Below are 14204 nucleotides of genomic sequence, written 5' to 3' on the forward strand. Positions count from 1 at the left end.
AGTTTTATCTCTTTAAAATTTTGATCAAAAAAAGCACTTTGCGGGGCTGGCCCCGTGGTGTAGCAGTTAAGTTCCTGCACTCTGCTTTGGCAGCCCGTGGTTTGCCAGTTCAGATTCCAGGCACAGACCTATGCACTGCTCCTCAAGCTATGCTCTGGCAGGCACCCCACATATAAAGAAGAGGAAGATGGTCATGGATGTCATGGATGTTAGCTTCAGGGCCAGTCTTCCTCAGCAAAAAGAAGAGGATTGGCGATAGCTGTTAGCTCAGGGCTAATCTTCCTCCAAAAGAAAAAGAAATCCCTTTGAATGGATGCCAAAATAGTAGTACCTTTGGAAATATTTACCTAAAATATTTATGTATTTCATTATTAAAAATTAAAATAGACGATATTTACCACTAGCAAAATTTGCTCTGAACTTAATAAATTTACCAGGTAGCTTAGCACCTGAGTATATAGAAGAGTTAGTGGAAAGCATCAACATTTGAAATTTACTAACCATAAAATGTAACTAGGAAAAATATAAAAATAATTCAATCGCATTTAAAAAAATACTTTCTTCAGAAAGATATCTGTGAGAGACAGGTACAACTAAGAAATTGGTGAAAATATATGAATATGTATAATGAATCATCTGTATATATTTTTAATGTTCAAGTTTTATATTTTTTACACTAATGAGCACAGATATAAGAATTTTTTGAAAGAATTTTATTTTTGAAAACAATTTTGAATATGATTATTATATAGATCCACAAATAAAATAGAACCACTTAATTGGTTAGTAAATATACATTTGAAAGTTATATAGTTTTAATTCTTTTCAGTACACTTTTTACTCTAAATAAATGTTCTGGCTTGGATGATAAATTGTATAGTTCTTTTATGTATACATGTTTCATCCCCTCCTTTTCAAATTCCACTTCCCTTTTTCCTAATGATTGCTTTGTGTTTATACATGACTATAATTCTTGTATTTCAAATTTGTTGTTTCTAAAATGAACACCCCATTTTCCTCTACAACTCCTTCCCCTTATTTTTCTCTTTTTCTCTTGCGTATGACTTTTCAGTCACTTAGAGTTAAAATTTTGCTGTAAGATAAACACTGATTCTCCTCTCTCTTTTACAAAGTCATTCTGGTGGTAGGATAGAGAATGAGTTACAAGGAGATGATGCAAAAATCGGGAGACTCTTTAGGAAACTGTGGCACTAATCCAGATGGTGGAGTTTGAAACTACACAGGAGCAACATGAGGAGATGGATGGATATGAAAGATGAGAGGGAAGACTAATCATTTGGCTGTGGGATTGGCGACAGAATGTTGGAATATGAGAGATGACTCCCACATTTCTAACATGAGTGCCTAGGTTGATAGAGGTGCTATTAACTATCATAGGGACCTCAAGAAAAGGAAGAAATTTCAGAGGGGAGATATTAAAATTGTTTGGGGGCATATTGAGTTTGAGGCTTCTGTGGGACATCCAAGGAAGTTATCTGGTATGGAGTTGGGTAGCTAGAACAGGAGCAATTGCAAGATTCTGATAACTGTAGGAGGAATTCAGGCCTAGCTTAGACAGGAAATGTTCCCAGAAATATTTTACCATTTGAAACTTTTAGATTCAAGTTTAATAAATTAAACTTCAAAGATATAATAGTCCTTACTGTAGTTTTGCCAGCTAACTTGTATTCTAATACGCCTCTACAAACTTATTTTCATTATCCATTTTCATTCTGACTTCTTTGAAGTTTCACATTGTGTGTACAAGGGCACACTGAGTACAGAGTGGACTTTTTAATATCTCGTCAAGAACATCAGTTTTATTATCATTTGGCACTTAGTACTGTTCTGGAAATTTGACTTTGAAGTTGAGTTAATCTAAAACAATTTAAAAAAATCTCTTTAGATTTCATTCTTAGAACCTGTTTCTCAATGATATCTGTGGGTAAAATTTTAACTTTTGTACATTTTATTTTTACTTACTAGCTATTGCTTTTCATAGAATGTAGTCTGTATCTTTAGATTTTATTTAGTAATTAAATCACCTATTTTAAGTAGTTTTCCCCCTACAATCTGTGCTTCCACATTATCTCCTGTATGTTCATTTTGATCCCTCAGCTTTGGTGTATGATTCATCTTTTAGCAGAAAAATGCAGGGTTCTTTCATTACAATTACAGTCATTGCCCTGATAATCCTGTGAGTCAATCTATACAAAACAAGAAGCTCATATCAAACTCCTGGCAGGTTTAGTTAAAATTAAAATGCGTGCTCAACTGTAGAGATTGTCAAGTGTGGAAATAATATTTGTCCAGCTGGACAGCTTTCTTTTGTAGTTGCTAAATGAAAGTTGAGATTCTGTCTGCTCCTTGAAAGCTTCTGTGTCATGAAGGTAATTTGGACTGTTTGTGGTTTGACAGGGGTTATTAAAATCAGATGAAGTGAAGGGAAGCAAGTGTGAGAAAGCAAAATTGACACTGACACTCTCTATTATTTGCAGCTTGGATCATGATGACTATGTTGATATGATAGATTCACTGTTGAGATATGTTAAGCAGCAAATAAAGTCAAAAGCAGGTATAGTGATGGATTTTTGGATTTAACATGAAGAAATCCAATATTTACTTTCACTGATTGCTTTTTAAATAGACTTTCAGGTCACTTCATATGAATTTGTTCATAACCAACAACAAATTATCCTTCTATTGAACTATAGATTTAAAAAGTATACTGCAAAGGCAATATAACAGAAGATTAAATATTAAAGAAATAGATCACATGATTAAAATAGAATTTTAAAACTAGAAACGTCCTTAAAGATCATTTTTGTCTAATTTCTTTTTTTTGTAGATGGAAACTAGAAAGAGTTTTAAGGTATCACTTTTAAATTTTATGCGATAACTTAAATGTTAAATCCTGATTTTTCACCACAAGTATATTTTCTTACCTTTTCACAATATTTTTAAAAATGGTTTAAGTTGTTGAAAGGCATTTCAAAATGGTTTAAGCCACAATTGTGGATAACTTTTTTCTATTTAAAGATAATACACAAATTGTTATTATAGTTATATGTTGCCTATAAATAGTATTACCTACATTGATGAAGTAAATGCCTTCCATAAATTTGATTTTCTAATGAAAACATCCTTAGTAGGGGGAATTATAGCTAGAGGACTATTCCAAGATGTCAATCAAAGACATTTATATTAGAAAAATATAATTAAATATGAGGAACTATATGTATAAAACAGGATAAAGAACCTGGAGTTGTCCTATGCATTGTGGAAAACCTTCAGTGGTATTTAAACAGGGTAGTGAAATGATCTAATTTGGTTTGTAAAATGAGAAGTCTAATGCCTGTATGCAAAGTAGACACGAAGTAGGTGTCCTACAATTCAGTTCAGTTCAGTTCTAACACCACCTGGGGTTAGCGCAGACCCTACAAGTTAAAGGCTCAGTCCCATGAGACTGCCCCACTTCAGACGTGAGCTGCAAATGGAGTCTGCAGGGGAATCCCACTTCTGCCTGGTTGACTACAAATTTGGGGGTTCCCACAACCACCCCTCAAGTTCAGTGGTTCCTTAGAATGACTCAAAGAACTCAGGAAAGCTCAATACTTCTGATTACAGCTTTATTAGAAAAGATACAACTCAGAAATGGCCAAATGGAGGAGATGTATAGGATAAAGTAAGGAAGGGGTTGGGGGGACAGGGGACAAAAACCAAATATGTGTTTCTTATTTTACCACAGCGTGTGAGTCTCGGAGGCCAAATAGGAAGTTTTTCCTTTTTTTTTTCCAGCAAGAAATAACATCAGATTTGGGACACTGGTAGCAGAAAAAAGGGGAAGTCAAATTTGAGAGCATTTGGTGACTATTTAAGATATTAAGGAGAGAAAGAGTCGAAGAATTTGGTGATTGTTTAAGATAGGGCTCAGCAAACTTTTGCTGTTAAGGGCCAGGTAGTAAATATTTTAGGATTTGTGGACTGCATATGACCACTGTAGCATATTTTTTGTTTGCTTTTTATTTTTACAACTTATTAGAAATGTGAAAACCATTCCTAGGTCACAGTCCATAGAAAAAACAGACTGTGCCACAGTTTGCTGACACCTGATTTAAGATACTAGGGCAAGGGAGAGGGAGATTAGATAGGTGGTGACCCTATAAGGTAGGAAGAGAAGCCAATTTAAGGAAAAGATTTTGAATTAAATTTTGGACATTTTGAGTTAAGGGACCTTTGAATCAGCAAAGTGGCATTTTCTAGTAAATGCTTGGAAATATGGAAGGGGGTTTTAGAAGAGGAACTAGGGTTAGAGATACAGACTTTGAATTTTCAGCATTGACATAACAGGTGAATGAGGTTACTCGAGAAAAGCATGTAGAATAAGAGAATCAAGAACTCCAGCATGAAATGGATAGGAACAGAAGGAGAAGAAAAATTTCCCTATTCCCCTTCCCAAGTCAGGCAAGGGGAATAAGGAAATTTGGGAAGACTACAAAATGAGAGCTCATAAGAAGAGATTTTTTTGAGGTCTGAGGAAGAGAAAAATCCAATGAATTAAAGTAAAAATTTTTAAATATTAAAATACTTTAGGAAAAAAAGCAAAATAAATCTACTATGATAAAATTGCCCAAAGAGAAGCAGTAGCTTTGAATGAAGAATGCTCAGGGAGAGTGTTTAAAATGAGAAGCAGGTCTAGAGAGAAGCCTGTGGTGAATATCAGTGTTTCATGGCGGAGATGAGAGAGGAGCCAATCAAGATGTTTATTAGTTTAATAGAAACTACTCTGGATAATTTAAGCAAAAAACCAAAAAGTGGCTATTGGGCAGTGCAGCAGGGAGAGAATTTATTGTGTGTATCTCATAGAACCAAAATAAAACTGTATGAGCAATTAGTCAGAGAAGGGCAGGAACTGGACAATTATAGAGGCCTCAGCCAAAAAAAATTCATGCACCTTCTCTTGGGAGGCTAGAATTAACTAGATTGGTTTACCACCACTGGTTCCCTGTCCCTGCCTTCATTCCAAATTTCAGAGTTCATTCAGTATGCACCGTTCAGCTTAGGTCAGATGTCTAACCCTGGATCAATTAGTTATGACTAGAAAAGCTGGGTCCTCTAGCATAGAAGTGGACCACTATTGTACATCTGTATACCATATATCAGATAAAAATGAAATATTATAGCTGGCCAGCCGCCCGAAGTGGGGACTCCTACCAGGAGCCCGTGAACAAATGGTGTGAGAGACAAGAAGAGAACTAGAAAGGCATAATACTTAGGAAGATTTACAAGAGAGGAGACAATTTGAAGGAAGGAGCAGCTATCAGTACCACATAATACAGAGATTGAGTATGATAGGAACTGAAAAATATTTTGTCAGTTTCAGTTTGAGGATAGAGGCAGAAACCAGATTGCTCTGGGTTGAGAAGTGAATGAGAGATGAGTAATGTTGGGAAATACGGACTGCTATTTTGAGATGCTGGGCTATGAAAGGGAGGGATTCCTAGGAAGGGGTTTTGTTGATTTTTAAAAAGCAAGAAACTTGAACATGTTTATAGTCAGTTAAGGGGAATATTGATGATGTAGGACTAGTTAGTGATGATTGATGGAGCAAAGCCCTGAAAGTCATAAAAGGCTATTTCAATGGATAGATTTAGTCATCAAATTAACGTTAGGTTAATTAACAATATTATCAAAATTTAGGAGAACAATATCACATTAATATGACTAGCTAATCAATACTATTAACAACATTTTAGGAGAAATTCTTAAACTCTTGGAACATACTTTAAGAACCCTAAATCTTTTAGAAGCACCCATTTAGATACAAAGTGCACGCTAAGTTCAAATCATTCTTATCTAGTTGTTAAAATAGCTCCTTAAAAATGTAATTGACATCTCATAAGCTATGTTTATTATTATTCCCAGTTGCTACGTAATACAGCTGCCTTTTAAAAAGTGCTCCATAACTTAAACTTTCTATTAATGCAGATGTAATATTTCCCAAATTAATAGGATTTTACTGTACTTAAAAATTCATTAGTTAATCATAACCCCATGATCTGTGACATTATTTAGCTCTAGTCTCAAAATATATAATTTTATGATTTTTAAATCATTTGAAATGTGAGTGCCAAGTTATAAAAGAATGCTGCAATTAAAATTCATTTTCAGTTATCTTGATTTCACTGTTGTGTTAAAGCAAGAGATGGCTAGGATTGCATATTGAAGATTATAAAGAGTTATTAAAATGAAAATATTTTCTAGAAAGAGAAGTGCACTGAAAAGGAAAGAAAGCAACGTCAGATTTGGTGAGTAAAGCATATGACAATTAATTCTGTTTGCTTGTCAAGCTACAATGGTGTGTTCTGACTGATCTTGTCAATTTCTACTTCATACATACACATATATAAATTACTAATAGAGGAGTTACAATGAAGTATTTTATATTTTATCGAAAGGGATTTTAATACCTGTAGTATTTTAATATGAGTATTTACTGTATGTGTATTGAGATTCTAGTCCATATAATTATAGTAATCAGAACTTCCACAATTATTAGTAGAAAGTATAGCAGTCTATGGGGGAAAACTTAATATATAACTGAGAGTTGAGAAAATAAATTAAATAAATAACAAGTCCTTTATTTCCTAATATGAGACTTTAATGTATAAAGTATTTTAAATGACTACTAGCAAATTGATATCCATTTGGTTGTTTCTTAGTCTTTGGGGGACGCTAAAACATTAAAATTTCAACTCCCAGTAAAACAAAATTTCTTTTGGAAATTATGTAGGTTTCATAATGAAGGAAATTTGTAATGGTTCTAAGGAAAGCTGTTAAATATATATGGCAATAAACAAGTCAACATGTATAAGAGGTAAAATAATTTTTTTTTAAGTACAAATCTCTACAGACAGGCAGTTTCTGGCTATGTGATTGAGGACAGCCTTTGAAGCAGTCAGAATCCCAGCTTTGCTCCTTCCTATGTACTTGATCTTGGGCAAGTATGAACCTCTCTGTACCTCGCTTTCTACATCTTTAATATGGAGATTATAATAGTACCTATCACGCAGGATTATGGTAAGAATTAAATGATTTCATATATATATAAAGTACTTAGAACAGTGCATGGCCCATATAAATACTACATAAGAGTTAACTGTTATCATTAATATTATTACTTTTTAGCCATTATATCTTTAATCCGTGTCTCAATGAATGAGTTCACTGAACTACATAAAATTTTCAAGATTTGGTAAAAGTTAAATTTTGAATTATATAACGTTGGCAGGACTTTGTGAATGATAGAGGAAGACTACTTTCTGACTAGATATGGATGGAAGAGTATAAATGAGCCAGGCCTGAAGAAAAGGCTGGTCCAGGTTTAAGAATAACAACCTGGTCAAAGTTTCTTTTCACTTTGCTTTTTTTTTTATCAAAACAGCAAGTCAAACCAAACCAGCAATACAAAGAATAATACAAATAATATAAAGAATAATTGATCAAGGATACATGATGGCTATGAAGGTATGATTCCCATGTCACCCTTTTCCTTGTGGAGGCATGATATGCAAAGTCATTTGATCTCAGACATCTTTTCTTTCTTTTTTTTTTTTTAAAGATTTTATTTTTTTCCTTTTTCTCCCCAAAGCCCCCTGGTACATAGTTGCATTTTCTTCGTTGTGGGTCCTTCTAGTTGTGGCATGTGGGACGCTGCCTCAGCGTGGTTTGATGAGCAGTGCCATGTCCGCGCCCAGGATTCGAACCAACGAAACACTGGGCCGCCTGCAGCGGAGTGCGCGAACTTAACCACTCGGCCATGGGGCCAGCCCCTCAGACATCTTTTCTTGAGTGAAGAGTGTGCCAAGTCAGAGGAGCCCAGAAACATGGGCCAGCTGCTTCTCAGAATATTTTAGGGAGCTAGAGGTTTGAGGGTGGAACATCAGTACAGGGCATCTACCTATTACCATGAAAGAATATCTTGCTGCCTCATATTTCCTCTTTTTACATTATATTTCTTGCTAAGCTATAGATTCTGCTAGAAGAAACCTCAGAGCCTGAAAATCCGTTCACCTCATTTTATAAATGAGGAATGTGAGCTCCACTCCTTTTGAGAGGCTGAGTGACTTACTCAGTGTCACATAAACATTAGCAGACCAGGATCAAGGCTCAAATCTTTTGGTTCTTGGGTCAATGGTGTTTAGAGTTAAATGTATTTTATTACAGTGAATCTTTTTTTTTCTTTTAAAGATTGGCACCTGAGCTAACATCTGTTGCAGTCTTCTTTTTTTGTTTTTTGTTTTCCTTTTTCTTCTCTCTAAAGCCCCCCAGTACATAGTTGTATATTCTAGTTGTGCTATTTGGGACACTGCTTCAGCATGGCTTGATGAGTGGTGCCGTGTCCGTACCCAGGATCCAAACTGGTGAAACCCTGGGCTGCCAAAGTAGAGCGCATGAACTTAACCACTCGGCCAGGGGGCCGGCCCCACAGTGAAACATTTTGAAACTAGTTCAGTTATATGTGGAGCATATAATTATTTTTAGTTAATCAAGATACCCCACTTCCTTACCATGCTCATTAACAGTGTTTGGGTTAGACAGTGGTGTTGAACGGTAGGATTTCAGACAAGCCAGAGCTGGTGGACACATTAATTCCATGGTCTGTCTGTGGATCTAAGAAGGCATATGACCCTCTTCACTGGGCTTTTCCAGAGAAGAAAAATCACTCAGTCTGAATGTTTCCCCTTTACTAACTAAAGTTCAGCACAGACTTTTTCCCAATGATTGGTTTTTCTATCTTCTTTCACTCCTTTTTAAGCATGTATTGGTTGCTCATAAGAAGAATGATACTCTGGATTTTTATTACTGACAAAACAGAAAAAAGATTAAATAAGGACTCTAACCATTATATATGTTTAAATAAAGAAAAAAAGATCCTAGGATAGAAAGGTATCATTTTAAAATATGTTAAAGGACAAGTGAGATTCCAAAATTACTTTTGTGGGCTTTCTTTTGATAACATAAGGTATGATTTTTTTTTTATCATTTTGTTGTATTGTTTTCTGACAGTGCTTATAATATGTTCATATTTTATTATAGTCAGTGTTCTTAGGAATTTATAACTCAACTTTTATAATTTGCCTAGGGCCTAAACTTGATCTACAGATGTTTGGCTGAGATGTAATTCTTCAAACATAACTCATTTTTAAAAGGCAATAATTAATAATAGGTTGGCTTTTAATACTTGTTTGAAATATTGAGCACTATTTTTTTAATCTTATACAAAAATTGATCAGAAACATTACAAAAGAATGAACATTTAAAAACAGTATTATGGAATAGCAATTTCAAAAAAAAAGTTACAGCTTCCATTTTTGATTGATCATGGATTAGGATGAGAGACTTTATTCAGTACGTCAAGTTATTATTATCTCCTTGATGACAATTTAATAGTTGGAAGTACAGAAACATAAACAGAATGTAAAGTTGTATCTTGACCCACAGCTTCACAGCCTCTTCCTTTTTCCCCCTAAATTTTTTAAAGGTGGTTCTACTTTTTCTGAAATACCACTGAAGTAATTGCCAAAGTACATTAGTCCCTCAGTAATTTACTTTTCTGTTGTTGAGGTCATAGTTGTCTTTTACTTAAAGAATAGCAGTGACCTTTCTACTGGCTCCCTTCCTTGTGGTCTTATTCTTTTTACTGTCTCTGCTCCTTCATGATGCCCAGCACAGTGTCAGATACACTCTGGGCCTGAGGAGTGCATGTAAGGAAATGGGAGGATTGCTGCCTGTGCTCATGCCCATTTAGTGCATGCTTCTTTCTTACCACAGTCCTGCAGGGATCACTGCCGTTCTAATGAGAAAACTTCTTAATCCAAACTTTAGCATCACCTACCGCAGTTTACTCTCCCTCCTTTATTTGTTTCTCATGTTGGTCCTGTGCATCCCTATTCACTCCAGTTAATTTTCTTATCCTGTTAGTTCTATTTTCTCATTAAGTTTTCTCTTATGCTGTCACACAGCATCTTAAACTTGCTGCGTCTTTACCTACAAAGGTGACCCTTATTTCTCTTGTCCTTCATCACTTTATCATCATAGATATGGAAATGTCACAGATCTATGCAGGTCACATGAAAACTCTGAACCATCGTCATTCTGGTACCCTATCATTGTTATCAAATGACATTTCTTTAATGCATTCTTTCTGTTTATTGATTAGCTTCTATACTGAGGTTAGAGAATATCACACAACCATGTAGACTGGGAATCCTTCAAAATCATGGTCACTAACCCCAACATGTTTCAGTCCATTATTATTTTACTCTAGAACTGATTTTCAATGAATGACACAACACACACATTCAATATCAAAATAATACGAAACAACAGATTTTCTTTTAATAACATTTGCAGGCACGAATACCATAAAATAATGCAAAAAGTTTGGTGAAATGGTCATAGTCAAAGATATTTAGAAATTATGTAAGTTTTGAGTTAGATTTTGAAAGAAATTAGAAACATGAATTGGCAACAGAGAAGTATTAAGGTTAGAAGATGTTTTAAATGAAGACAGAAAATGTAAAATAAAAGATCATAAGCCCCCTAAGAGCAGGGGTAGTTTCTCTTTTAAATATCTTTTTCTGATTATATATAAAAGAAGAACTTATTACAAAAACATAGGAAAACGCTAATTAGAAAGAAAAAAAATAAAATTCAACCATAGTCTAAATATCCAGGGATAATCATTTTAACATTTCGGTTAATACTGTTTCCACAAAACAATGTTTTGTATGCAGTAAGTGATGCATTTCTCAAGAGACCAGCACCCTCAAGTTTGGAACCAAATAAATCTGGGTTCAAACCCTACCTCTAACACTGGTTGGCTGTGTAACATGGGCATGTTAGTTAATCTCTTTGGGCCCAAGTTTCCTCTTCTATAAGTGAGGATAATAGATATTTTGTAGAGTTATTATGAGAATTGAGGATGATAAGGTATGTAAAGAACCTTCTACGTAGTAGATATACAACAAGAGATATGCAACAAATCTGTTATTGTCTTTTTGCTGTTATATTTAAGCTGATTTCTATACCTAATTTTTAAGTTTTGAATTTGTGGTGTCTGAATTAATGCTGCTTTGTAGTATTGACAAACTGGACAACTCTAAACATAGTAGTAGTATATAACTTGTTTTATTACAGAGAGGCTGGCTACGAACAAATTTACTAAGTTTGGGTTCTCTAAAAGAATGCTCAGCCAATCAAATCTTTTCATTACAAAAGTCAAATTTTATTTTCTTGCAACAATTTTTGAATGACTCATCATTTGAAGAGTTGCACTACCAAAATGATTCAAAAATATGGAAATACATAAACTGAATTCATTATCAGTAATGTTTTCCATTGGATTTAGAAATGGCTATTCTGATAATAGCTATAACTAGTTGACCTGCTAGGGAAATATGAAGATGTCACACTCTTAGATTATATGAAAATATTGAGGTTTTGGTGTCCTAAAGAAGTATAACTTCTGATGGACATAGAGTTTTCTACTGTTTAGCTTATAGTTTTTGTTTTCTTTAGCCTGATTTCAAATTAATCTTTATTACGGCACGTTATAGGTAAAGTTTAGTTTTCAAATGAGAAATTATACCTTTTATTGCAAGATAGTTTGAAAGAGGAGAGTCCAAATTTATGCGGATTTTGGTATTTTAAAATGGCCCATCCGTGTTTATTCTGGTTTGGAATTAATTTGAGTTTACAAATGACAAACTTTGTGATGCTGTATAGTTTTATGTTAAAATGTTTTAGTTGTGTGTTTTCCTTTTAAAATAAAATCTCTGAAGAAAAATAAAAGCTTTATCCCAAGACTATGTCTTTCAAGTTTTGGATAGGACCTATGAGAAATCTTTGGTTGTTTCAGTATAGGATGATAAATTAGCACATCTGAATAATTCAAGATGAAGAAGTCCATTAATGTTGTGGTCTCTACAAAATACTTTAGACAGTTTTTCAAGTATTTTGGATTTATTTATTTTTACTCCTACAGCAGTGCCTGTACATATCAAACATTCAGTAAATACCTATGGAATGAACGATTGAAGCTTTGTTAGTGGGAAAATGGATATACCTCTAGAAAAAGTGCATATTTAAGTTTTAGTGAGTTATCAATACTTCAGTTCTCAGGAGCCTAGAGGAACTCAAGGAAAATTTTGCCTTCTTCATGTATGCATCGCGCCGGGGTGTGGGCTGGGGTGGGGGGGTGGGTATGAGACTTTAAAAAGGCTTTTCCTACAATTTCCACATCAGTATGTTGACAAGACTGGAGGGAAGGTGTGAATTCTTGCTGCAACCCTCCTTGTCACAGTGGTTTTTGAGGCTTTGTGATTTCCTGCCACTCTGGGTTACAGTGAGAAGCAGCAGGATGCTTACTTCTTCTCTACTGGGTGCTGTTTTATTCAGCTTTCAAACCACAGAGAAGTGTGAAAATTAGGTCACACATCATGAAATTTAAATAACCAAATACTGTACCTAGCTTAATATTACCTAGTTCTCCTACTGCTATATTTCATTTTGTCTATGAATGGAAATTATCAATATTACAACCTGAGGTATTTTTCTTTTCTTCATTTTGGGGGAACTGACATGTTTTTCATTCTTGTTTCTCAGAATGGATTGGGGAGATGAATATTCTCAAAATTCGTTTGATCTACATTGTTTGTTAAATTCCTTTCCTGAAGACTTGGAGTTTAAACAGATCTTCAGTGACATTGATGAAAAGATAGAACAAAATGCTGCAAGGTAAATATTGCTAATTGTTTAAAACAAGCTGATTTCATGTTTTATTTACATGAACTTTATTTAGTCTAGTTTTAGTGTTTACTACTCTTAGATAATTTTCTATTTTAATTATCATTAACTTTCCTGAAAAAAATTGATTAGACCCTCCCTCCTCAAATTTAACACGATTGCCCTTATCAGATTAGTAGTTTTAATAAGACTAGAAAATATAGGCACTGCCTTCAAATAGATAAAGTTCATAGAATTGCTATTAAAAGATTTCTTAGATTTTGCCAATGTTGATGGCCTGGTTTTTCATTAATGTACTTAGAGTTAAGCATTCTCCTTTGGTAGATAAGCACAGAAATAAAAAATTTGAAATTAAGATATTAAAATAAAATGGTAGTATAAAGCCATGGATTACTTGAGCTGCTGAAAACAGAACCTTAAAAATAAATTATTTTTATGTAATGTTTGTCATTTTAGTCTCCTTCTCATTTACTCGGGAGGCTGGGGACTCCATAGAGAGTTGCACTGCCAGATTAGTCTTCATCACCTACTCCAAAAGTTAGTGTTACCAAACACAGAAGGACAACTAAGAACTTTCCCACTAATACATGTTCTGTGATAGCAAGGACTGTGTATTTGTGGGCCCTAGTGTCAGATCACTTATTTGAATCCTTTTGATCAAAGGTTCTAATAATTCACCTCATGTGGGTTACAAATATGTAAACCACAGTAAATATTTCTATTGTAGAATGATACATAGTATTTCCTTTTTTAAAATTTAAAGTACAGTTATATTGAATTGTCAAAGAAGCTAAACCAAGTGAAATGTTCCTACGATTTTTTCCCTCATGTTTTGTTTGAGAATACAGTTAATTTTTAATCATCATAACAATAGGCGTAAATAACTTAAATTCAAAAGATAGCATGTTGTTGGGGAATTACAATTAAAAACAAAAATCTCCCATCCCAGAAATCCTCCCTACAAAGATAGAAGAGAAAGAAAACACTTTTATTATTCAACAAGCATTAAACCAGAATGCAAGGCACACCACAGGCAATCCGCTCAGATTGCAAAGACAGAAAGGAATCACTCCCCTTTATGTAGCCTAGTAGGTATAACCCATTACATACATGTTTTCGAGATAAAGAATAATTAGTCTTCAAATAGAGGATTTCATCCTAACTTACCATCGTTAAAGAACACCTATCTTAGCTAATTGGCCTTTTCCTGAGGAGAAACAAACTTCTCATATCTTTATGACAGGAGGTAGTTTTGCAAATTGGAACAAAACACCCACTGAAGGTGAGCTGCTACTCTCCCACAGGGACTTGGGGATGGGAGAGCTATCTCCCTTGTTTGCATTTTGCAAAGATGGCTCCCAGTTTCCTGAGAAAGATAGTCCTGGCTGAGAATG

The 14204-nt window shown here is 34.4% G+C and overlaps 1 protein-coding gene across 50 annotated transcripts in view; it reads left to right on the forward strand.

Annotated features, from left to right (window-relative positions):
* KIAA0825 overlaps positions 1–14204 on the forward strand; it is a 372314-nt gene that overhangs the window by 36562 nt on the left and 321548 nt on the right. For 21 of the 50 annotated variants that reach the window (XR_011425683.1, XR_011425670.1, XR_011425685.1 and 18 more), the window contains one exon: positions 12670–12801. Coding sequence is in view for 28 of the 50 variants with exons in the window: in XM_023617980.2 (XP_023473748.1) it covers positions 12670–12801 (132 nt within the window). In the remaining 22 variants the exon portion in view is untranslated. Of the gene's footprint in view, positions 1–2498; positions 2576–6171; positions 6309–6898; positions 7081–7444; positions 7528–12669; positions 12802–14204 lie in introns of all 50 variants that reach the window. The other 29 variants (XR_011425676.1, XR_011425679.1, XR_011425678.1 and 26 more) reach the window with 12 other exon arrangements.

This window comes from Equus caballus, chromosome 14 (assembly GCF_041296265.1).
Source record: "Equus caballus isolate H_3958 breed thoroughbred chromosome 14, TB-T2T, whole genome shotgun sequence".
In the NCBI taxonomy this organism is placed as follows: Eukaryota; Metazoa; Chordata; class Mammalia; order Perissodactyla; family Equidae; genus Equus; species Equus caballus.